This window comes from Nerophis lumbriciformis, linkage group LG14 (genome assembly GCF_033978685.3).
Source record: "Nerophis lumbriciformis linkage group LG14, RoL_Nlum_v2.1, whole genome shotgun sequence".
NCBI lineage: Eukaryota > Metazoa > Chordata > Actinopteri > Syngnathiformes > Syngnathidae > Nerophis > Nerophis lumbriciformis.
In genome coordinates, this window is record NC_084561.2 from 23,682,599 (window position 1) to 23,710,263 (window position 27,665).

Here is a 27,665-nt window from a genome sequence, read left to right on the forward strand (position 1 = left end):
GTAATACACTTTTCAACCACTTATGGCAGTAATGACAAGACCAAACAAACAGAAGTCTGAGGCAAAAGTCACCGAGAGGTTTCTTAAGCGCAAAAATTATGACTAAAGTGGTGAAGCTGTATTTTAATTTGTACTTAAATTTTATAGACAGTTTACTTAAAACACATATTGTTTGTATTATTCATGTAGTTTATTCATTTTAGCACAACATAATTGTATGTAAGTTTATTTTTGGTCAGTTATTTGGGGTATATTTGATCAGTATTTATTTTTCTAATCAGCCTGACCTAAGCTTAGGTTTTATGTGTTAAATACATAATAACCTTTGTGATTAACACATGGTTTCATAGTATTCGACAGGGTTGTAAACTGTAAGTAGGTTAGCTGTAATTATTGAATATGATTAAAATCAAGGGGAAAATTACTAATTCAGCATTGATATTTGAGTGGGCCCTGGGGCAGATGTAGTGAAAAAGTTGGGCCCTGAGGTCAAAAAGGTTTAAGAATCCCTGTTCTTCTTGATGTGAATGATGGGAATTTGTTTGTGTGCGCGCGTAAACCACCTGCATACAGATACAGATTACCACCTATTTCCTAGAAAAATAGACGGTGGCAAAAAATAATGCATCTTCTTTTCAAATGCAAATGTTGACAGATGCCTCACTTTATGTCGGAATCTTTGCCCCCAGACCTCGTTGTGGTGGAGTTGGCTTTTTTTTCCTCCTTATGATTGTGTGGGTACCCCAGGTGGGATAGGCTCCAGCTCACCCATAACCCTGAACAGGATAATGGTAAAAAATAAATACAATGAACATGGACAGAAATTGGGTTCTTTTTTTACTCCTAAAGGAATGTAGTGCCCCTTAGTGGACAGACAGAATATAAACAGGAAAAATACATTTCAATAATCACATGGAGAAAGTTCTACATCATTCCTTTTAATCTTTCTAATCTTAATGAGTGATATCTCCCTCCATGAGTCTTATGTAACCTTCCAAATCCTGAAACGACCCCATTGCTTTATCTCTCTTTAGGATGGCAAAGAGCTATCCGATTGCTGCCTCAGCGAGTCTTTTACGTCTCCAACATACACATTGGGTGTCGACCTGCGCCGAGGCCGTAGGCGTTTATCCGGAACCCTGCAGCTACCGCCACTGTCGTGGCGTCAGGGTGACAAGGCTCGGACACCTGATGATGAGGTCATGGCCCGACCTACTTCTTTACCTTTTGGAGCCCCTCCCAGGATAGACATCACGCCGGTTGACCCTGATTGGTGAGTACAAAGTGGCCAGTGAGGGCATTTTCATCACCTTAAAAAAAGTGTATAGAAAAAAGCAGGAATACAAATATTCATTGCACAAAAAGTAACCACAACAATCAATTAACACATGCAGTAAATTGTAGAAACTAACACATACATTATCGACTAATTAGAACACAAGCTTCTCTTCCTAAACCTTGATCATAATTTTTGTCAATTTAAAAAAAAAAAAAATTATTAAAAATGTACTTTAAAAATACTTTAAGATATTTTTTTATTTTATTTCAACAATAATATGTAAAGCAGTTTCCCTCAAGACAAAAAAGCCCTATTTTAAACAAAAGGGTAAAACAATTTGGAATAATAAAAGGAGCAAGCAGAAGCAAATGTTTCAAAAGCCTCCTTCATTGTTCAGAGTACCTTTTCCCCAAGCCCAAGCATATTTACATAATTATTTATACATATACTTACCTACAAAAATATAATGCACAATCACCGGACACAACACAACATACAATATACAGATACAGCATAAATAACAATACATCATTATATGATCACAAGAATAGACCCTCTCATCATTCCACTTTGTTTTTAAAATATTAATGATTAAATATTGACTTTAAAACAATACTTTTGAAAAATGTTACTCAATAATAATATCTCAAATAAGATAATTAAAAAAGCACTATTTAAAACAAAAAAGTACAAACAATGTATATAAAAGGAAACAAGAATTATGTCTGAAATGGAGCAGGAAGAAGCAAAAGTCTCCCTCAGATTACCTTTTTTCTAAAAATATTTGCATGTTTCTTAATTACCTACAAGAATACAAAGCATAATCACCGAATACACAATACTTTACAATATGTAGCGACAGGAGATACAATGATTTGACCCTGAAAACCTTTTTCTCCCCTCGTCCATCAATATTTGTTTTATATTATACAGTATTGCTCCCCTCACCTCCCAGGGGGTGATCAAGGGTGATGGGTCAAATGCAGAGAATAATTTCGCCACACCGAGTGTGTGTGTGTGACAATCATGGGTACTTTTTTTACTTAATGCATATGCAAAATGTTATAGCTGTGTTTAAAAGCTAAAACAATATGATGTAATGATAGTCTTTTGTCATGAATGGCATTGCAGTGATATTTCTCTCCACCAGAGAGCAGTGAAAACATTGGTCATGATTCTGTTTACAGTCATGTCACACTTATTTCATGTAGGACATGTAGGTTCTTTCCCGTTCAATATTGAATTACTTTGTTTAATTTAGCATTAATGACAATTCAAAGTGTAGATATTATGTGTGTTGAATACAATTGAAATGATAAACTGCCATATATTATTTTTTTTTCAATTGTCGTTGTGTATACATGATTTACCAAAACATTAATCAGCAAGATCCGAACCTAAAGTCGGCCTGGGAGACATTTGTGGTCCGTGGCTAGTTCTTTTTTATTGGCCCACTCTGTTATTACATTAAGAAGGAGGAATAGTGTCACACTTAAAAAACAAAACAAAAAACCTTCAACACAATGTTGAAGGTGGGGATTGATTGATTCTTACACGCATCACAATTGGGATGTGGACGATAATGAGTCTATGGACAAACATCTAAATATTGATTTTTTTAAGTATGTTAGGCTTCAAAAGGGACAAGCGGTAGAAACTTGATGGATGTTAAAGGGGCAACTTGCTTACAGATTAATTTTTTAAACCATTTTTTAAACGAAAAATATAACAAAAACAACATTTGCTATGTTATGTTACCATTAGTGGTTTAACAGTACACATTTGTTTAACAATTGTCGATATTTTTCACTAAGTTTATGTAATAAAACATTTTAACGACCTGAATAAAATCATTCGTGTTTACGGCAGTCGCTCACCCTGTCTCGTCAACTCGTACACGCAGGGAGGGCGTGCACACAAACAAAAACAGTCCAAGAGAAGCAATGAACAATTTGCAGTCATGTTGTTGTTATGATAGAATATACATTCACTGACAGCTAATGTTAAGTATTCAAATCGCTATTATTAGCCAACAACACCCGAAGCTAATTTCGCGTACATGTGTTATGTACGTACGTAGAGTACTTACATCATTACGTCATTATACATACATGAGATATAATGCTTAAAATACATCGGAAAAGTTAGTGCCTCCAGTAGGGATGTAAACTGTGTACCTGTATTTTTTTTGATACCGGTTCCTAATTGGGTCGGTCCGTATTATACTGTTATTGATATATTTATATTCATCTGACTGTTATCATTATGACACGTTGTCACATTCAGTTCAAGTGCCACTACAACGCACGGGTAGATGATAATCAGCTTGGAATAATCACTAAGGAAGCAACACCACACAAAATTTGTAACACAAAAATATTTCCTCCTCAAAAGTCCCTCAAAGCCACTAATAAGTAGGGTTGTCCCAATACCAATAATTTGGTACTGGTACCAAAATACATATTGATACTTTTTGACATATTATTTATTATTTCAGAGTGATGGTGCCCAAATAGAAAACGCTCTATAGCCCACAGACTTTGGGAATCACTAATAAGCCGGAGTTCTTTGAACGCAGATTTCTTGCCGGGACATATGGTGCAATACAATCAGCAAGATAGGATGGAGCTATACTGTTTAGTATTTTATACCTAAGTAGTAAACCCTTAAAGTCACATCTTAAGTGCACAGGAAGCCAGTGCAGGTGAGCCAGTATAGGCGTAATATGACCAAACTTTCTTGTTCTTGTCAAAAGTCTAGCAGCCGCATTTTGTACCAACTGTAATCTGTCAATGCTAGACATAGGAAGGCCTGAAAATGATACGTTACAGTAATCAAGACGAGATGTAACGAACGCATGAATAATGATCTCAGCGTCTGTGGTGGACAAAATGGGACGATGGCACTATTACGAAAGATGCATCAATAATCACTTTTTAATCAAATTATAGCCCCTGAATAGCAGTGTTGGGTTACTTACTGAAAACCAGCAACTAGTTACAGTTACTAGTTACTTAATTTCAAAAGTAACTCAGTTACTATCAATCAATCAATCAATGTTTATTTATATAGCCCTAAATCACAAGTGTCTCAAAGGGCTGCACAAGCCACAACGACATCCTCGTCTCAGATCCCACATAAGGGCAAGGAAAAACCCAGTGGGATGTCAATGTGAATGACTATGAGAAACCTTGGAGAGGACCGCAGATGTGGGTGACCCCCCCCCATCCCCCCTCCCCACCTCTAGGGGAGACCGGATGCAATGGACGTCGAGTGGGTCTAGCATAATATTGTGAAAGTCCAGTCCATAGTGGATCTAACATAATAGTGAGAGTCCAGTCCATACTAACTCAGTTACTTACACCAAAAGTAATGCATTACTGTGAAAAGTAACTATTTAGTTACTTCTTTTTTTTTCTTTTTTTGTTTAAGGCTCCCATTAATGCCCTTTTAGCCTTCATTTCAGTACTGTTATTGCACTGGAGAATAATACAATCTGTTGATCAATTTGACATGCATTTGCATCACTGAACTCTGCTAAGCAATGTGGTCTACATACAACACGCAAAGACAAAGATATGTTACAGAGGACCAATTTATTTCGGGCCAGAACAAATTGACAAAACTATTTTAAATAGCTGCAACATAACATACATAAGTAACAAACCGCATAATAACAACATGTCACAACATAGCTGTAAACCTGGCTTCACCCAAGGAAGGCACACATGACATGATTATATGTCATGTCACCATATACAGCACACATACTGCTATACACACGCCTAACCAAGCCTTTTTTTCTCTCAAGGAATTGTGAAATAAAATCATGTGTTCAGGAGATCAACACTGTACTGAAGCCCAGAACACTCTACGCATTTCCCACTTTTAGTTTAGAGAAAAGGAAAGATTGGCCTGGCCCACTAGGATCCCTCTTTATGTTTGTGAACTTTATAGTCTATACATTTAGAGTGATGTGAGAGTATATAAGAGAATTGACAGAGTGTGTGTACCTTCAGTGCTGAATGATGAGCAGAGGCAGAGTTTGGAGTGTTTCCTTTAGCTCGCTGTCCATGTTTATGTACTCACTGGTACATGGAAAATGTTTTCCGTGCCATTTGCTGTTTGACGCCGGTATCATGCTAATTAGCTGCCTGAAAGCGGGTGACTCCACTGTAGAAATAGCCTGCATGTCTTCTAGCACATATGCTGCAATGGCTCTATCAATGTTGTCCTGGCTAGCAGTCCCTCCGTTAAAATCCTTAGGTGGAGGTGAAATGGCATCGGAGTCTGTGTCTCTCTTTACTAGCTTCGACGAAGCATGTTGCTTTTGTAGCTGTTTCAGCATATTTGAATTGCTGTTTTGGGCAGTAGATAGGATATTTGATCCAAGACCCAACTTACATTTAACTAAAATGTTATTTTCATTGTGTTCGAGTCTCGACAAAAGAAAAGTAGTGAGACTATCTCCATGTTAAGAAACTTGGCTTAGGCTCCGCCATTATGTCTTGTTAGTAAACACTGACACGCCCCCCCCATCCACGCACACACACACACACACACACACACACACACGCACGCACGCACACACACACACACACACACACAGAGCGCGCCTCTTCTCCCCGCGCCTCTTCTGGAGCGCTCCATTAAAACACACTCAGATCTTCTCTGTTTCTAGCCGATACTGCGTTATTTTACGTTATTTTTTATATAGTAACGCATCATGTAGTAACGGTAACTGAGTCACTGAATATAAAAAACAACGCGTTAGACTACTAGTTACCGCCGAAAGTAACGGCGTTACAATGTAACACGTTACTGTAATGCCGTTAGTCCCAACACTGCTGAATAGTAATCAAATTGTAAGATAGATTCTCACCCATATTAAGTTGTGGTGTAATAAGAAACAGTTGATATTTGGAATATTCCAATATGACATACTAATTCTATCAATTGTATTTTAGAACTATTTGCTTTGTTACCTGTAACACAATACTGAGTTGTAGGCTGTATTTTCTTGAAATATGCTTAGCATTTTTTGATCTACATTGTAGTCGTTTTAGTGTGTTGAATACACTAAAGGAGAGGGATACTCTATATCAGGGATATTCAACTTACTTGTTTTGATTGTCCCATTTCCAGAAAGCTAAGGACCAGGGAGCCTGACTTCTTGTTAGTTTTTTTTTTGTATATTTCAAAGAAGCGAAGTGAATTATATTTATATAGCGCTTTTCTCCAGTGACTCAAAGCGCTTTTACATAGTTAAACCCAATATCTAAGTTACATTTAAACCAGTGTGGGTGGCACTGGGAGCATGTGGGTAAAGTGTCTTGCCCAAGGTCACAACGGCAGTGACTAGGATGGCGGAAGCGGGGATCGAACCTGGAACCCTCAAGTTGCTGGCACGGCCACTCTACCAACCGAGCCATACCACCCCACAGAACCAGCGTCCAGTAGACCTTTGATTTTTGCTCTATTTATTACGGAAATGTATTATGCGGAAATTACAGGAGCACTCTGCTTTTTTTTAAGGCCATCCTGCAAAAACGCTAGTCAAAGATAATCTCTATGAAAGCATTTTAGTGTTTTTTAAAATCTGCTGCAAAAATGTGAGTCTCTCACAGGTTTTTTGAACTGACCTTGCGGGCCAACAGTTGATGATGAAATGATGAAAAAAAGAGGACCTAATATAAAACCTCGAGGAACACCACTAGTGTAACTAATTAAGTTGAACAATTGACTACTGACTGAATCTGAAGTAAACAAGCTACAGCAACACCTTAGTTACATAAATCACAAAAATAATGTGTAACTGTCAAAAAGGAAAAGATAAAAAGATGCGGGCCGTCAGTTGAATAGCCCAAATGATGAAAAAGAGAGGACCTAAAATGGAACCTTGATGAACACTAAAGAAGTTGAATGGCTGACTGCTTCTGAATTAAATAAGCTACATCAACATTAGTTAAATATTGTAAATCACATTATTAAAACAATTTGAACTGCCAAAAAAGGAGAGGACTAAAAGGGGTGCCTTGAGGAACGCCTCAGTTATGTAAATCACAAGTTTGGAACCCAATGTTTTATGTTTGCTATAGCAAGGTTAAAATGTCAATGCAAGGATCTGCCAATGTGTTTACAGTGGTCCAAGTTCCTCTATGCAACTAGTGTTTTTTGGAATATGCTGCAAAAATGTATGTCTCCCAATTGAACTGAACATGGAGGCCGAAATTGGCCCCTGAGCCGCCAAATAGCGCTGTTCTTTATAGTTTGCCTATGGAGTCTTAAATGTCTGGGTATGTAGCCTTCTGCCCCTGGTGCATTCGCTGCAACAAAAACAATCGGACATCATAAACTCAAATACTACATATTAGGGTTGTACGGTATGTGTCATTGCTGGTTTACGAGCAGACGAGCATGTTCCGCAGCGCACAATCACAATCACAAACACTAAGAAGACGTGCTTTAAGACATGGCGAGCTAGCTAGCGGCTAAAGTCCCGCCCCAGTCGGCAGTGTTTTAGCTACTTCTAAATCACTAATCCTCGCCTCCATGGTGACAAATAAAGTAAGTTTCTTACAAGTATCATCCCTGCAGGACGAGGAATAGCTAAACATGCTTCACTACACACCGTAGCTCACCGGCATCAAAATGTAAACAAACGCCATTGGTGGATCTACACCTAACATCCACTGTAATGATACCAAGTACAGTAGCGTATCTAGTCTATACTACTATGATAACGTGGATATTTTTTGGCATCACAACATCTTCTTTCGTTTTTGTTTTTTTCTATTATGTTTATAAACTCAGGAAATATGTCCCTGGACACATGAGGACTTGATATGGCCAATGTATGATCCTGTAACGACTTGGTATCGGATTCATACCCAAATTCGTGGTATCATCCAAAACTAATGTAAAGTATCAAACAACAGAAGAATAAGTGATTATTACATTTTAACAGAAGTGTAGATAGAACATGTTAAAAGAGAAAGTAAGCAGATATTAACAGTAAATGAACAAGTACATTAATAATTCATTTTCTACCACTTGTCCTTAATAATGTTGACAAAATAATAGAATGGAAAATGACACAATATGTTACTGCATATGTCAGCAGACTAATTAGGAGCCTTTGTTTGCTTACTTACTACTAAAAGACAAGTTGTCTTGTATGTTCACTATTCTATTTAAGGAAAAACTTGCAATAAGAAACATATGTTTAATGTACCCTAAGATGTTTTGTTAAAATAAAGCCATTAATGGAATTTTTTTGTGGTCCTCTTTATTTAGAAAAGTATCGAAATAATTTTGGTACCGGTACCAACATATTGGTATCGGGACAACACTACTACACATGCAGTACAGTAACTATCAGGACACCACAGTGTTAAACATTGAAGATGTACATTGCTTTGTCATTTCATTCTAAAAAAAAAAAAAAAGAACAACAGCCCCAAATCAGTATGATGATAGTCACGCAATAACAGCTCTTTTCTGATCAGGTGACACATTCATTTGTGAACATTCTTTTTTGAGGCAGGACAGTCCAATTTGTGGTGTTCATTACAGGCAAGGCGTGTATCAGTCTTAAGTTAGCAGGCATCGTCTTTACAATACATGTTTGTCTACGTATACAGCAGGGGTGCTCACACTTTTTCTGCAGGCGAGCTACTTTTCAATTGATCAAGTCGTGGGGATCTACCTCATTCATATATATAATTTACATTTACTTATTTATGAAATATATGTTTTTGTTAACAAGTTAAAGGTGTTTAATGATAATGCAAGCATGTTTAACACATATAGTTAATATTGTTAAAAAATTAAAGGTGTTTAATGATAATACAAGCATGTTTAATACATATAGTTAATATTGTTAACAAGTTAAAGGTGTTTAATGATAATACAAGCATGTTTAACACATAGTTAATATTGTTAAAAAATTAAAGGTGTTTAATGATAATACAATAATGTTTAATACATATAGTTAATATTGTTAACAAGTTAAAGGTGTTTAATGATAATGCAAGCATGTTTAACACATATAGTTAATATTGTTAAAAAATTAAAGGTGTTTAATGATGATACAAGAATGTTTAATAAATATAGTTAATATTGTTGACAAGTAAAAGGTGTTTAAAGATAATGCAAGCATGTTTAACACATATAGTTAAAATTGTTAAAAAATTAAAGGTGTTTAATGATAATACAAGCATGTTTAATACATATAGTTAATATTGTTAACAAGTTAAAGGTGTTTAATGATAATACAAGCATGTTTAACACATAGTTAATATTGTTAAAAAATTAAAGGTGTTTAATGATAATACAAGAATGTTTAATACATATAGTTAATATTGTTAACAACTTAAAGGTGTTTAAAGATAATACAAGCATGTTTAACACATATAGTTAACATTGTTAATAAGTTAAAGGTGTTTAAAGATAATACAAGCATGTTTAACACATATAGATTCCTTTCTTTCATGAAGACAAGAATATACGTCGGTGTATTACCTGATTCTGATGACTTGCATTGATAGGAATCAGACAGTGGTGCTGATAATGTCCGCATTTTCGAATAGAGGAGAAAAAAAGTCCTCCTTTCTGTCCAATACCACATGAAAGTGGTTGGTTTTTTGCATCTTATTTGTCTAGCTTCCGTACTCCTTTGTATGCACTTTACAAGAAATACATTGTCGGCAAACTCCGTAGCTTGCTAGCTTGTGCACGCCAGCTTTCTGAGACTCTTATTTTGTTAGCGCAACTGTGCAACTGTGCAGTCGGTCTTTGGAGTTTTGACGACAGGTACGGCGCGAGTCTGTTGAAATATAGTTTTTCTCGCCTTCCAGTCGGTAATTTTGATGTTCTGGCTTCAGCCAGCGTCATCTCAGAAGACCCTCGGGTGCCGTGAATGTCAATCAAGTGACGAAAGTGACGTCATAGTGAAGATTTATGATCGCTCATTTTTAGGACTATTTTTTTAATGCCTGGCTGGTGATCGACTGACACACCCTCCGAGATCGACCGGTAGCTCGCGATCGACGTAATGAGCACCCCTGGTATACAGCATGTCTCCTTTAGTTCCCTCTGCTGCTCAATGTCTAACAGCACCTTTTTGAATACTGTCAAGTCTTAAACTTTGTGTGAGCGTGAGTGTGTGTTTGTGTGTGTCTTCACTTCAACTTTCCTGTCCTCGAAGCCCTCTTTTTCCACTACAATTTATTCAGAATGCTATTTCAGTGATGGAGATGAGAGCGCAGGGTAGAATAAGTTATTTTGGGAATCAGTAATTTCTCCCGCTAATAAACTTAAATGTTCCAAAGATAAACTTAATTGTTCCAAAGCTCAGCTTGCGCTACAGATTGATTGCGGAAAGAATGCAGGCGTGAGTTGTGATTTGTTCCGCCACTGGTTAATGAAGATAACCCCAAGTGATATAGGCTGTAAAAATACCATTGATGTGCAGTCAAGGGACGAGCCCCTCACATGTCATAAATATCTAATAATGATACAAAGTGAAAAGCAACCTTTTATTGGCCTCACATTTAATCTGATTACGAGTCTCGATCCATTACTTTGACAGTAGATTATAGAACTAAAAATGTTTTCTAGCAAATAACTAAAGTAAACACAGCACCACATTTTATAAAACTTAATAAAAAACTTATAAAATCTTATCCCATTTAGAATGTGCTAGTATAGTTGTAAATCAGATGATATATTACATTTGTGGCATTGAATGCTACATATCATTAAATTGACTTGTGCACAATAACTAAACAAAAGCAAAAAACTACTACTGGCTACCATTTTTTGGCGCTCAAAGCCTTCCTGTATCCAGCATACTTGCCAACCCTCCCGATTTTCCCGGAAGACTCCCGAATTTCAGTGCCCCTCCCGAAAACCTCCCGGGGCAACCATTCTCCCGAATTTCTCCCGATTTCCACCCGGACAACAATATTGGGGGCGTGCCTTAAAGACACTGTCTTTAGCGTCCAGTACAACCTGTCGTCACGTTCGCTTTTCCTCCATTCAAACAGCGTGCCGGCCCAGTCACATAATATATGCGTTTTTTACACACACATGAGTGACTGCAAGGCATACTTGGTCAACAGCCATACAGGTCACACTGAGGGTGGCCGTATAAACAACTTTAACACTGTTACAAATATGCGCCACACTGTGAACCCACACCAAACAAGAATGACAAACACATTTCGGGAGAACAACCGCACCGTAACACAACATGAACACAACAGAACAAATACCCAGAATCCCTTCCGAGACGCTACAGTATACACCCCCCGCTACCACCAAACCCCGCCCACCTCAATTCTTAATTAATTGTTGCATCCCTGCTTCTGAACTGAATTTATTGGGGCGGTATAGCTCGGGTTGATAGAGTGGCCGTGCCAGCAACTTGAGGGTTCCAGGTTCGATCCCCGCTTCCGCCATCCTAGTCACTGCCGTTGTGTCCTTGGGCAAGACACTTTACCCACCTGCTCCCAGTGCCACCCACACTGGTTTAAATGTAACTTAGATAATGGGTTTCACTATGTAAAAGCACTTTGAGTAACTAGAGAAAAGCGCTATATAAATATAATTCACTTCACTTCACTTATTGGCAGTCTAATTATAATGTGCTAATGAGCAAATAGGTACTGAATATGATTCATTAGTATCGCGGTTAGAGATGTCCGATAATATCGGCCGATAAATGCGTTAAAATGTAATATCGGAAATTATAGTTTTTTTATTATCGGTATCAGTATGGTTGTTTTTTTTTAGGTTTTTTTTTTAAATTTTTTTTTTATTTTTTTATTTTTTTATTATTAAATCAACATAAAAAACATAAGAGGGTTGTTTCTTTCTGTTATTAATATTCTGGTTCTACATTATATATCAATACAGTCTGCAAGGGATACAGTCCGTAAGCACACATGATTGTGCGTGCTGCTGGTCCACTAATAGTACTAACCTTTAACAGTTAATTTTACTAATTTTCATTAATTACTAGTTTCTATGTAACTGTTTTTATATTGTTTTACTTGCTTTTTTATTCAAGAAAATGTTTTTAATTTATTTATCTTATTTTATTATATTAATTTTTTTTTAAAGTACCTTATCTTCACCATACCTGGTTGTCCAAATTAGGCATAATAATGTGTTAATTCCACAACTGTATATATCGGTTGATATCGGTATCGGTTGATATCGGTATCGGTAATTAAAGAGTTGGACAATATCGGAATATCAGATACCGGCAAAAAGCCATTATCGGACATCCCTAATCGCGGTACTATACGGTATAGTACCGAATATGATTCATTAGTATCGCGGTACTATACTTATACCGTACAACCCTAGTGTCTACAGTCACACCTTGGTTGTTGTGCTCCATATGGTGATCATGAATGAAACCCTATTAAGATAAGATAAGGTCATATTCAAAAACAACAAATCTCTCTGATGCGTTTTAGTGATATTTGTTTTCTCTTAAGCCTCCCAGTGCTTTTTCATTCTCACTCTCTTCTCTCTCTCGCATTATTCTTCCCTGAATGTCCACTGTTGTCTAAGCTTTTCCACTCTCCACTCTTTTCTCCTGCTCCACAGACCTTTGTGTATCAATTTATGCCCCCTAATCTCTGCCACAATGCGCTATTGTTTGCCTTCAAAAGCAAGGGTAGGGGATATAAAAGCGTGAGTAAAAAAAAATAAAAAGAGGGTGTTATGTAACCGGAGACGCTACATTAAGGGCTCACATCTAAAGACATTAGCCCAACACGCAGACATCATCACCTACACCTGACCCACAGTTGCAGTCGACATGCAACTTCCCCTCCGGCGAAAACAAGTCCCACGCATACTCTGCAAGGGTATTACTGAGCATGACGGGGATATTTATGAAACATATTTTTTTTGATGATGTAAAATGAGGAGCATGAAATTTGCAGAAGGATCCTTTTTGCAGTAAGTCTCCTCAGTTCAGAATTAATTGCTCTTGGAAGCTTCTTGGTTTTTTATGTCTGCTTGGAGACCCAAGGTCAGCGGAGAACATTCATAGTGTGTATGCTCACATATATTGGGTATATTAATGCAATTTCCTCTTTTAACGACCAGTGTCAGGAAGGTAATGGATTTGTTGCCTATGTTACATAAGACTTCTACAATCTCTGTGCCACTTTGTGGAGGGATGGCGTGTGGGCCACAGTGGAAACATTACATTTTACTGCAGATCCTTTATTTGACACTTCATCACTTCAGTCACAATAGAGTAGGGTTGCACAATTATGGCCAAAATAACATTCACAATAATGTTTATCAATAGAGATGTCCGATAATATCGGACAGCCGATATCATCGACCGATAAATGCTTTTAAATGTGATATCGGAAATTATCGGTATCGGTTTAAAAAAGTAAAATGTATGACTTTTTAAAACGGCGCTGTGCAGAGTGGTACACGGACGTAGGGAGAAGTACAGAGCGCCAATAAACCTTAAAGGCACTGCCTTTGCGTGTCGGCCCAATCACATAATATCTACAGCTTTTCACACACACAAGTGAATGCCATGCATACTTGGTCAACAGGTCATACCGAGGGTGGCCGTATAAACAACTTTAACACTGTTACAAATATGCGCCACACTGTGAACCCACACCAAACAAGAATGACAAACAATTTTCGGGAGAACATCCGCACCGTAACACAACATAAACACAACAGAACAAATACCCAGAAGCCCTTGCAGCACTAACTCTTCCGGGACGCTACAATATACAACCCCCGCTACCCCTCCCCCCCACCTCAACCTCCTCATGCTCTCTCAGGGAGAGCATGTCTCAAATTCCAAGCTGCTGTTTTGAGGCATGTTAAAAAAAATAATGCACTTTGTGACTTCAATAGTAAATATGGCAGTGCCATGTTGGCATTTTTTTTCCATAACTTGAGTTGATTTATTTTGGAAAACATTGTTACATTGTTTAATGCATCACAACAAAATTAGGCATAATAATGTGTTAATTCCACGACTGTATATATCAGTATCGGTTGATATCAGAATCGGTAATTAAGAGTTGGACAATATCGGAATATCGGCCAAAAAGCCATTATCGGACATCTCTAATTAAAAAAAATGTTTTGCATCTTAACCCTGAAGCCTCTTCTCGGAATATCCGGTATCGGCAAAAAAGCCATTATCGGACATCTCTATTTATCAATATTGAAATTACGATTATTAATCAAAATTGTTCATTACGTCAGGTCAAAACATAGGGCCTGATCAACTGAAGAACCAAATACCACGTTAAACAGCAAACTTATCAAATTGTGTGTACTATTTGTGGGTGTGTTGCATGTGATCTAAGACTGCGTGTACACTTGATAAAAAGTGTAAAAGTTGCACAGACCGCCTTATTTAAATCAGGTTTTTGCTTTTACTACGCAGCTTTCACCATGGTTACACCCATTTACCACACATCTGTGTTATCATGCTCCGAGCCGTGGTATTTTGAATCATGCAGCAGACACAAACCACTTTTTATGGGCATTTTAGAAGCAGTCCTGCAGTGCATGTTACGATCCGTTGCCCGGATTATACAAACCCCGTTTACATATGGGTTGGGAAATTGTGTTAGATGTAAATATAAACGGAATACAATGATTTGCAAATCATTTTCAACCCATATTCAGTTGAATATGCTACAAAGACAACATATTTGATGTTCAAACTTATAAACATTTTTTTTTTTTTTGTGCAAATAATCATTAACTTTAGAATTTGATGCCAGCAACACGTGACAAAGAAGTTGGGAAAGGTGGCAATAAATACTGATAAAGTTGAGGAATGCTCATCAAACACTTATTTGGAACATCCCACAGGTGTGCAGGCTAATTAGGAACAGGTGGGTGCCATGATTGGGTATAAAAACAGCTTCCCAAAAAATGCTCAGTCTTTCACAAGAAAGGATGGGGCGAGGTACACCCCTTTGTCCACAACTGCGTGAGCAAATAGTCAAACAGTTTAAGAACAACGTTTCTCAAAGTGCAATTGCAAGAAATTTTGGGATTTCAACATCTACGGTCCATAATATCATCAAAAGGTTCAGAGAATCTGGAGAAATCACTCCACGTAAGCGGCATGGCCGGAAACCAACATTGAATGACCGTGACGTTCGATCCCTCAGACGGCACTGTATCAAAAACCGACATTAATCTCTAAAGGATATCACCACATGGGCTCAGGAACACTTCAGAAAACCACTGTCACTAAAGTGCAAGTTAAAGCTCTACTATGCAAAGCGAAAGCCACTTATCAACAACATCCAGAAACGCCGCCGGCTTCTCTGGGCCCGAGGTCATCTAAGATGGACTCATGCAAAGTGGAAAAGTGTTCTGTGGTCTGACGAGTCCACATTTCAAATTGTTTTTGGAAATATTCGACATTGTGCCATCCGGACCAAAGGGGAAGCGAACCATCCAGACTGTTATCGACGCAAAGTTGAAAAGCCAGAATCTGTGATGGTATGGGGGTGTATTAGTGCCCAAGGCATGGGTAACTTACACATCTGTGAAGGCACCATTAATGCTGAAAGGTACATACAGGTTTTGGAACAACATATGCTGCCATCTAAGCGTCGTCTTTTTCATGGACGCCCCTGCTTATTTCAGCAAGACAATGCCAAGCCACATTCAGCACGTGTTACAACAGCATGGCTTCGTAAAAAAAGAGCGCGGCTACTTTCCTGGTCCGCCTGCAGTCCAGACCTGTCTCCCATCGAAAATGTGTGGCGCATTATGAAGCGTAAAATACGACAGCGGAGACCCCGGACTGTTGAACGACTGAAGCTCTACATAAAAGAAGAATGGGAAAGAATTCCACTTTCAAAGCTTCAACAATTAGTTTCCTCAGTTCCCAATCGTTTATTGAGTGTTGTTAAAAGAAAAGGTGATGTAACACAGTGGTGAACATGCCCTTTCCCAACTACTTTGGCACGTGTTGCAGCCATGAAATTCTAAGTTAATTATTATTTGCAAAAAAAAATAAAGTTCATGAGTTTGAACATCAAATATGTTGTCTTTGTAGTGCATTCAATTGAATATGGGTTGAAAAGGATTTGCAAATCATTGTATTCAGTTTATATTTACATCTAACACAATTGCCCAACTCATATGGAAACGGGGTTTGTAGTTTGTTTATGTTTATTTAGGTTTTGATTAACTTGTGGTTTAAGTTCTTTTTCAGCACCCCTGTTTTGTGTTTCTTGGTTGTCATGGGTGCTGATTGTTTGCACCTGCCTCTGATTAGTGTTCGGGATGCTCACCTGTTCCTGGGCACTAACCAGAGAGCTATTTAGTCCTGCTTGTCGCCTTACTCAGTCTGGTGCTTTTATTTGCTTACATGGGGCGTCGTCTACCCTTTAGATCCCTGTACTTTGTTTGTTTGTCCTGCCTGATTCATAAGATAAATCACTGTCTTACCTGCACTTTTGCCTCCGGAGTTCTTGCTGCAATCTTGGAAGAACAATCCGCACATCACCATGCGTCCACGCCGTTTCAGTGCATCTACAATGCAACCCACTTTTTTAGCATGCTGAAGGTGTGGCCTGGGAGATGCTTGCGCTAAATGTAATGTTCCAGACGGAATAAAATGCAAATGGTAAGAGGTTTTTTTCATATAGGAGATATGTTAATCATATACAGTAGGAGTGTCAGAAAAAACTAAGATTTTCGAATTAATCGCAATTCTTTTTTGTAACTATTCTTAATCAATTGTTTTTTTTATCTCTCCTTTCCAGCCACTCAGGCAAATCATATTGTTGACGTCGATGCCCATATCTGCTGTACAAAATTACTTTAGAAAAGAGAAGTGTTGGATACTTCTCTTGTTGACTTTTTGTAATTGACTTTAATAAATGTTTTAGTAGAAATTTACTATACAAAACCTGTTTTTTTAAGTAATGTAGAAATGTATCACAGTTGTTTATCTATTTTACGGAGGAATGTAGTTATCATAGAACTGGCATCCAATGTTACTAAAAAAGCATGGATTTTAAATATAGAATCGTTTTTTGAATAGAGAATTGATTCTGAATCAAATTGTTTCCCCCAAGAATCGTGCCAAAAGATTCACAGCCCTAGAATACAGTGTCTCTATATGAAAAACATCATTAAAAAAACCCGCCATGAATTTGTTTTAATAAGTCCATTAAGTCATCTAGCAGCTATAAAATTATAAAATGATATTGCTGATTAGACAATGTGTGACACACATACGTAGGATGGCGCTGCAGCGTGATCGCCTCCTTTTTCCACAGCTATTTATACGAGATTGTACGCGCATTTCAAATGTGCTAAATATTGGGGCGGTAGGGCTCGGTTGGTAGAGTGGCCGTGCCAGCAACTTGAGGGTTCCAGGTTCGATCCCCGTTTCGCCATCCTAGTCGCTGCCGTTGTGTCCTTGGGCAAGACACTTTACCCACCTGCTCCCGGTGCCACCCACACTGGTTTAAATGTAACTTAGATATTGGGTTTCACTATGTAAAGTGCTTTGAGTCACTAGAGAAAAAGCGCTATATAAATATAATTCACTTCACTTCACTTCCCTAAATATAGACACTAAACAGCTCCGTCGGTTCAGTTTTAGTCTTGATGAATCACACTGCGTGTGCTAAGTGGTTGTATTTGCATTGTAGGTGTTCTAATACACGAAAAACTTTAATAGATCAGGTCCAAAGTGCTTCCCAGTCGGCAATCTATTTGCAGCATTGGGGTCCCGGAGAAAAAGAGGTGAAAGAGGCGCGTGAACATGAAATCATCATGTAATTTGTAATAAAAGTGGAATAAAAAGGGATAATAAATAATATACATAAATTCAAACAGAAATCTTTGTGTTTTTGTTCACTCCTAGTATTAACATTGCATCTTTTTCTCATTACATAATGCCTTTTGCTCGATCCATTTGTTGATGTTTTTTGGTGTGCTGTTGGCAAGTAGCGGATTTCATTCAATTGGTCCAAAATGTAAAATTTATTTAGTACATATAATGTATCCTTGTTTTCCATCAATGGCAGCCATGTATAGTGATACACAGTGTATTGACCTAATCATTAGGGCTGCAGCTATCAAGTAATCAAATATTCTTCTGAAAATTCCTTTGACTAGTCGAGTAATCGGAAACATATTTTTGTTTGGTTAAGGAGTAATTATTAATACAAAAGAACAAATAAGACATTTAATAATGAAATTTAAAAATATGTTGCAGGTACATTAAAGTATCTTCTTTCATTCAAGTACAACACATTTTTTTGTTTTGAGCACTTAAGCACTGTGGGGTTTCTGTCAATAACAACAAATACAAATAGGTTAGGATGACTGATGCTTCACATCTGTGCGACACAGCAGGCCTTTTTTTTTCTTACTCAACTACCGTAGTTTCCGGACCATAGGGCGCACCGGATTATAAGGCTCACTGCCGATGAATGGTCTATTTTTGATCTTTTTTCATATATTAGGCGCACCGGATTATAGGGCGCGTTAAAGGCCTACTGAAATGCGATTTTCTTATTTAAACGGGGATAGCAGGTCCATTCTATGTGTCATACTTGATCATTTTGCGATATTGCCATATTTTTGCTGAAAGGATTTAGTAGAGAACATCGACGATAAAGTTTGCAACTTTTGGTCACTGATAAAAAAGCCTTGCCTGTGCCGGAAATAGCAGACGAATAGCGTGACGTCACAGGTTGTGGAGCTCCTCACATCTGCACATTGTTTACAATCATGGCCACCAGCAGCGAGAGCGATTCAGACCGAGAAAGCGACGATTTTCCCATTAATATGAGCGAGGATGAAAGATTTGTGGGTGAGGAAAGTGAGAGTGAAGGACGAGAGGGCAGTGGGAGCGATTCAGATAAGGAAGATGCTGTGAGAGGCGGGTGGGACCTGATATTCAGCTGGGAATGACTAAAACAGTAAATAAACACAAGACATATATATACTCTATTAGCCACAACACAACCAGGCTTATATTTAATATGCCACAAATTAATCCCGCATAACAAACACCTCCCCCCTCCCGTCCATATAACCCGCGAATACAACTCAAACACCTGCACAACACACTCAATCCCACAGCCCAAAGTACCGTTCACCTCCCCAAAGTTCATACAGCACATATATTTCCCCAAAGTCCCCAAAGTTACGTACGTGACATGCACATAGCGGCACGCACGTATGGGCAAGCGATCAAATGTTTGGAAGCCGCAGCTGCATGCGTACTCACGGTACCGCGTCTGCGCATCCAACTCAAAGTCCTCCTGGTAAGAGTCTCTGTTGTCCCAGTTCTCCACAGGCCAATGGTAAAGCTTGACTGTCATCTTTCGGGAATGTAAACAATGAAACACCGGCTGTGTTATCCGGTACACCAGTCAGGGGGTGCATTCTACGGCGGGGGTGCGTTATCCAGCACAACACCTGCCGCAATACACCGCTTCCCACCTACAGCTTTCTTCTTTGCTGTATCCATTGTTCATTGAACAAATTGCAAAATATTCACCAACACAGATGTCCAGAATACTGTGGAATTTTGCGATGAAATCAGACGACTTAATAGCTGGCCACCATGCTGTCCCAAAATGTCCTCTACAATCCGTGACGTCACGCGCAGACGTCATTATACCGAGACGTTTTCAGCAGGATATTTCGCGCGAAATTTAAAATTGCACTTTAGTAAGCTAACCCGGCCGTATTGGCATGTGTTGCAATGTTAAGAATTCATCATTGATATATAAACTATCAGACTGCGTGGTCGGTAGTAGTGGGTTTCAGTAGGCCTTTAAAGGAGTCATATTATTATAATTTTTTTCTAAATTGAAAACACTTCCTTGTGGTCTACATAACATGTAATGGTGGTTCTTTGGTCAAAATGTTGCATAGATTATGTGTTAGATCATCTTCAAGCCGCTTTCTGACAGATGCTTCCAGATGCGCCGTTTTGTGGGCGGTCTTATTTACGTGGTACACCTTTGGCAGCGTCTTCTTTGTTGTAGCGGTGTAGCGTGCAAGGACGGGGGTGGAAGGAGTGTCAAAAGGTGGAGCTAACTGTTTAAATGTCATTCAGACTTTACTTAAATCAATAACGGAGCAGCATCTCCTCATCCGTAAACAACAACACAGGAAATGTGTCCCGTGAAAAACTGTCCGACCGGAACTCTAATAACTAAAGTTCCTTGGGTGAATAATGTAAACTCATTAGACCGGTATGTTTTAGCGCTCTCATGGCGAGTTTACTGACAGATATAAGTAAGAAATTTACACTACCTTATATTAGAAATGGCAACAGCGGAGGATGAATGTCACATATCAAGAAGATAGAGGAAAAATAAGAAGCTTATTGACTACGTCGGCCCCGACGCACGCAATTTTTCAGGACTTCTACTTATATAGTGCTAATTACAAACAGGAAACAGGTGATGGAAAAACTGCTCAAAGGCAGGCGTATCGCTGCTGCAGGAAAGGGGAATACAGGAAGTGAAAAACCACAAAACAAGACAGGAACAAAAACTACACATTTAGAAAATTACCAAGAAACTCAAAATAAGGCACGGCATGTTGTGATAAACCGTGACAAACATGACCTTACAAGGCCAACAGTGAGGTCTTAAGAGGCACATAGCATAGAAAATAAACTATTGAAAACATATCTGTAAAATATAACAAAATAAAACGTGGAAATTACACAGGAATGTAACATTTTGTAACATGTTTTAAACTTTTAACAATCTTTGTCATCTGCCTAGAAAATATACCGTGCAGAGGTTTGTTTAGATTTACAAGGTGAAACTAGGCCATACTTAATAAACACATACTTATCTCTGCGTTTAGGCCTCTTTTCCACACACGCATACTTTTGTCCTTAAAAACGCAGACTTTTGCAAACACTGGCCAAAGTGTAGAGTTCCAAAACTCTCCGCTCAACATTTGCGTGTACACGGCACAAACTGAGACTGCTCTGATGACATCACAGTTGTACGCTGTCATTTCCAGAGCTCAACAACACTGCCTTGCTGCCTATAAACACACTAAGAGGATTTATTGTATGTTTGAACATAAACACGCCTCTATTTTCACGCAACATTGATCCTCCCGCTAGGACAATTTGACAGTCAGCTGTTTTAGTCACGATTGCTGTCGGACCTCCAGCTGACGGAACAACTATGACAGGCAAGACTTTTTGCTTTGTGTCATAAGAAAGTTACAACATTATCTCAGGTTTTTAATCCTTGTTTAACGACAGATCATGAAGGTTACTTACAGTACGTGTGTTGCTTCCATTTTTGCAGATGGAGCTGGCCGAGTGACTAAAACAAACAACATATCCTTCGTCCTTGTTAATGTTAAAGAAAATGCACATTTCATTGCACATGTATATATTAATATATTGGTCATTAAATGCGTTATAACTCTACTCGAGTTTTGCAGCGGTACACGCACATCCGTGCGCTTTAGGCACTTAAACATGCAAAACGGTTTCCTTGGCCCGTGCTGATTTTATAAATAATGTACACTTCACTGTACATGTAATATATCACCATGTTGCTGATAAAACATGTTATAATTCCATGAGTGTTGGGTTTCAGCAGCACAGGACTGCATGTGCGCTTTAAACACTGAAAAAGAGATTCATAATGTTCCCAAGGCTTTGTGTAAGTGCAGGCTGGTTTTAAAGATAATGTACATGTCATTGTATGTCTAGTATAGTGGTTCTTAACCTTGTTGGAGGTACTGAACCCCAGCAGTTTCATATCCTATCTTTAGTGAAAAATAAAATGTTTTTTTGTTTTTCAAATTCAAGACAAAGTTATATGTTTTTGGTAACTTTAGTATGGGGAACATATTCTAAGTAAGAAAGACTTTAATTTAGAGTTATTTGGACACTAGGGGAACATATTCTAAGTAACAAAGACTTGATTTAGAGTTAATTGGTTAGGGTTAGAGGGTTAGAGCCAGGGTTAAAGGGTTAGGGTTATAATAAGGCCATGCCGAATAAGGCATTAATAAGTTCTTAATAATGACTAGATAAGAGCCAATATGTTACTAATTTGCATGTTAATAAGCAACTAATTAATGGTGAATGTGTTCCCCATACTAAAGTGTTACCATGTTTTTTTTTACTGGTGCATAAAATTAACCGTGCATGAACATCACCTTGTTCAAACAACAAAACCAACACAGTGCATAAACTCACAACAAATTACATACCTGCAAATCAGTGTGACTTCTGCTGTTGCCGTATCCGTAATACGCCGATAGGGAGAAGTTTGTATTTACACGATGAGTCGGGTGTGTCTTGACCTCCGCCGAACCCCTGAGCCCGACTCACCGAACCCCTAGGGTTCCATCGAACCCAGGTTAAGAACCACTGGTCTATTATATCAAAATAAATATTATAATACATTTAAAATTAAAGTACCACTGATAGTCACACACACACTAGGTGTGGTGAAATTACCCTCTGCATTTGACCCATTCCCATGTTCAACACCCTGGGAGGTGAGGGGAGCGGTGAGCAGCAGCAGTGGGAATAATTTTGGTGATTTAATCCCCAATTCCAACCCTTGATGCTGAGTGCCAAGCAGGGAGTTAATGGGTCCCATTTTTTTATAGTCTTTGGTATGACTCGGTCGGGGTTTGATCTCACGACCTACCGATCTCAGGGTGGACACTCTAACCACAAGGCCACTGAGCACCAAGTCAGCTGTGGCTGCTTTTCCAGGATTCTGATTGGACAAAATGTGCATGACAGCAAGTGTATGTGTTTGTGTGAATGGACATAGACAGTTTTGAAACTACACTTGTGTGGATGGAGATGGTTTTCACCCCAAATACTAGTTTTTGAAACTCTCCATGTTCGTGTCGATATGGCCTAATATAATGACATAGGCTCATGGCATGCAACATAAGATTTTTCTAACCTTCTTTTGATATAAAAATGATGTTTATTGCTTATAGCTTATGAAAACCTTAAAATGAAAATCTCAGAATTTTGTATTATTTTTTTTAAACTGTAAGGCAGCACGGTGTCACAAGGGTTAGTGCATGTGCCTCACAATACAAAGGTCCTGAGTTCAATCCCTGGCTCGAGTTCTTTATGTGTGGAGTTTGCATGTTCTCCCCCATGACTGTGTGGGTTCCTCCCACCTCCAAAGACATGCACCTGGGGATAGGTTGATTGACAACACTAAATTGGCCCTAGTGTGTGAATGTGAGTGTGAATGTTGTCTGTCTATCTGTGTTGGCCCTGTGATGTGGTGGCGACTTGTCCAGGGTGTACCCCGCCTTCCACCCGAATGCATCTGAGATAGGCTCCAGCACCCCCCGCGACCTTGAAAGGGACAAGCGGTAGAAAATGGATGGATGGATGGATGTAAGCCATGATCATCAAAGTTGTATTAAATAGAGACTTGACATATGTCACTTTGCATGTAATGACTTTATATCACATATTTCTTTCACATTTGAAGTTGAATTGCTGACATGAAAAGACTTTGACACGATATTCTAATATTATGAGTTCCACCTGTATAATATAATGACTGAGCGAAATTGTGGTTGGAAGAAAACATGCAACTTTTCTCTGACTACATTCACCTACCGAAGGGGCATCTATGTGGCAAATTGTTGTAAGCTTTTGACCATAATCTTAGTCACTGCTGGGGGTCATTTGTCGTTCCTGGCCGAGTGGTACTATTCCCTGTCACGGTGAAAGCTTGCGGCAGAAGTGAACTGGAGCCATTACTGCCCGCCTCCAAACCGGTCAGAATATGTCTCCTCATGCTAATCTGAATGAGAAGGCATTCATTTCAATTTCACAAGCAATAGGGCTAACATCTGTCTATCTGTGTTGGCCCTGTAATGAGGTGGCGACTTGTCAATCAATCAATCAATCAATTCCTTTATTGTCATTGTCATAATAACACTTAAGTCATACATGAACAACGAGATTTTGTTTGAGCTTTGTCCAGCGGCATAGAAACTGCATTGATGTGCAGGTTGACAATAGTTTACATTTTAGCATTTTAGCATTGTCAGGAAGATCACGATAAGAGGGACGTGGGGGTGGGAACAGTCAGATGTCTGATGGGTGTTACGTTGATGTTGCAGCAATGCAATGTCCAGAGCACAATTATTGAGGTGGTGAAGAGTGAGGTAATCAGAAGGTCCGGGGAAGCAAAGGGGCAGGCTGTTCATTTAGCAGTCTCACAGCCTGGGGATACAGACTGTGAGACATTCTGGTGGTCCTGGCGCGAATCGATCTTTACCTCCTTCCAGAGGGTAGCAGGTTGAAGAGGCCATGTGCTGGGTGGTATCTGGCCTTCAGGATGTTGTGTACTCGCTTTAAGCAGCGAGTTGTGTACATGGCACTCATCTCTGGGAGTATCGTCCTTGTAATTTTCCCCGCCGCTTTAACCACTCGCTGGAGGGCCTGTTGGTTCGCTTTAGTGCAGCTAGCAAACCACACTAAAAATCCGTAAGTGAGGACACTGCTGATGGCACAGTTGTAAAAGTTGACCATTGATTTCTGCGGAATGTTTGCGCATTTTAGTTTCCTCAAAAAAAAAAAGACGTTGTTGGGCCTTTCCAACTGTAGAAGCAGTGTTAATGTCCCAGCATAGATCTTCTGTTATGCTCACCCCTAATAATTTGAAATGCTTGACCCTTTCTACGAGATTGTTATTAATTAAAAGTGGAGGGTGTTTGTTCTGCCCTTTTCTGCGGAAGTCTACAATTAGTTCTTTGGTTTTGTTAGTGTTAAGAACCAAGTTATTGTTAGCACACCATGAAGCCAGCTATTGGACCTCTGCATTGTATGCTGTCTCATCATTATTACTGATGAGCCCAAGCACCGTGGTGTCGTCGGCATATTTGACAGTGAGATTGGATGTTGAAGAGGCTATGCAGTCATGTGTGAAGAGGGTGAAGAGCGCAGGGCTTAGCACACAACCCTGTGGGGCACCGGTGTTGATGGTGAGCATGGCAGAAATGTGCTGGGTGTCCAGGGTGTATACTGCCTTCCGCCCGAACGCAGCTGGGATAGGCTTTAGCTACCCCCATAGTCCGAGAGGGACAAGCGGTAGACAATGGATGGCTGGATGGATTATCGGCGGTATTAGTACCTGTTGTATTTATGTCAGATGATTGCTGCTGCCTGGGATGACATCGGTGCGGTTCAAAAATGCGACATTCATTGCATGCTGTATGTTCAAAAGTTTTAGCATATTGCTCGTATGTCCTCCTCTTGAGGAAACGGCAACCTTGGAATTATTCATAGTAGCGCTGTTGCTGTCTTTTTTAGTAAAATGTCGACAAACTTCGGGGAACATGCCAAATTGCTGAAGACTACGCACGTTGCGCAATGACATCATCCCCACCCGGAAGAACCGTTAAGAGAACTGCTAGACGAAACCTGGGAACCGGCTCTGAACAAGAACCTGTTTTCATTTGCCATCCCTACCAAAAAGCTGCAAATGCTTTGACAGACATTTGTCATGTTATCATGGGTTGTACTTGTATAGCGCTTTTCTACCTTCAAGGTACTCAAAGCGCTTTGACACTACTTCCACATTTACCCATTCACACACACATTCACACACTGATGGAGGGAGCTGCCATGTGTCATGATGGTGTTCCTTGCTCAGAATCTGCCAGACTTAAGTTTTTTTTGCATAAGACCTGTTAATACATCTGCTTATACTGTTGTATTTATATTGTTACTCTTTGTTTACAAAGGTCCTAACTTTAGCCATTTTATTTATTGTTTTGGTTGTGCATAATTGAGGGCCCCACACCCTCCTTAACAGACACAGAACTAAAATTAAATTAAAGTACCAATGATTGTCACACACACACTAGGTGTGGCGAAATTATTCTCTGCATCACCCTTGATCACCCCCAGCAGCGGTGGCCGCGCCCGGGAATCATTTTTGGTGATTTAACCCCCAATTCCAACCCTTGATGCTGAGTGCCAAGCAGGGAGGTAATGGGTCCCATTTTTATAGTCTTTGGTATGACTCTGCCAGGGTTTGAACTCACAACCTACCGATCTTATTTTATTGCTGTTAGTTGTGATTATTGTTCAAGTGCAAAATGTTGCTAAAAGACAGAGTACATTTTTTATTGTTATTGTTTGTCTTATTTAACTTGGAGATTTAAAAGTTTACATTCCAATTACAATGCTAAAATGTACAAGAAATACGAGTTTATTGCATATGAAAGGATATTAATGCATTATTATTACCGTATTTTTCGGAGTGTAAGTTGCTCCGGAGTATAAGTCGGACCGGCTGGAAATGCATAATAAAGAAGGAAAAAACATACATAAGTCGCACTGGAGTATAAGTCGTATTTTTTGGGGAAATTTATTTGATAAAACCCAACACCAAGAATAGACATTTGAAAGACAATTTAAAATAAATAAAGAATAGTGAACAACAGGCTGAATAAGTGTACGTTATATGAGGCATAAATAACCAACTGAGAACGTGCCTGGTATGTTAACGTAACATATTATGGTAAGAGTCATTCAAATAACTATAACATATAGAACATGCTATATGTTTACCAAACAATCTGTCACTCCTAATCGCTAAATCCCATGAAATCTTATACGTCTAGTCTCTTACGTGAATGAGCTAAATAATATTATTTGATATTTTACGGTAATGTGTTAATAATTTCACACATAAGTCGCTCCTGAGTACAAACTATGAAATAAACTGTGACTTATAGTCCGAAAAATACGGTATTAGGGGTGTAACAATTGATCGATACTTCGATTTATATTCCTAAATTTAAACTATAACGGTGTGCTCAGAAAGTTTGACTTCCGGAAGATAGGTATCGATCCAAGATTGTTTTAAAAAGGAATCTATCGATTTTATTGATCCTAGAAAAATAAAAATATTGAACCTAAGAGCGACAGACTCAAAATGAAGTTTAACACTTTTTAAAATAAGGATGTTAAACGTTAAGTCTATTTTGCCCGTCCGTGACGTCATCAAAAATAGCGGATAGCTTTGGTGGCTGAGAAAGGTCACAACAAACGCGAACGCTGTCACAACTTGGACTTTTGCGTGGTTAGTTTTCCCATGTTGCAAATGATTTGGACCGGACATGGCGTGAAGGTAAATACATATTTAATTTTAATACTCAAAAAAGGAATAAACAAAAGGCGCGCACAAGGGCGGAAGTACAAAACTTGGCTATAAAAACAAAAACTCGCACAAAGGCAGAACTATGGACAAAAAAACAAAAGACACTAACTGTAGCATTAATCAACAAAACTTACTTGCGATGACGTGAACAGGGCAGCATGGAC

The 27,665-nt window shown here is 38.8% G+C and overlaps 1 protein-coding gene across 1 annotated transcript in view; it reads left to right on the top strand.

Annotated features, from left to right (window-relative positions):
• Nucleotides 1-27,665, top strand: part of pde4ba (phosphodiesterase 4B, cAMP-specific a) — a 460,485-nt gene that overhangs the window by 94,731 nt on the left and 338,089 nt on the right. Inside the window, exon 3 of the mRNA XM_061975773.2 lies at nucleotides 1,035-1,273. Within this exon, the coding sequence (XP_061831757.1) occupies nucleotides 1,035-1,273 (239 nt within the window). The remainder of the gene's footprint in view (nucleotides 1-1,034; nucleotides 1,274-27,665) is intronic.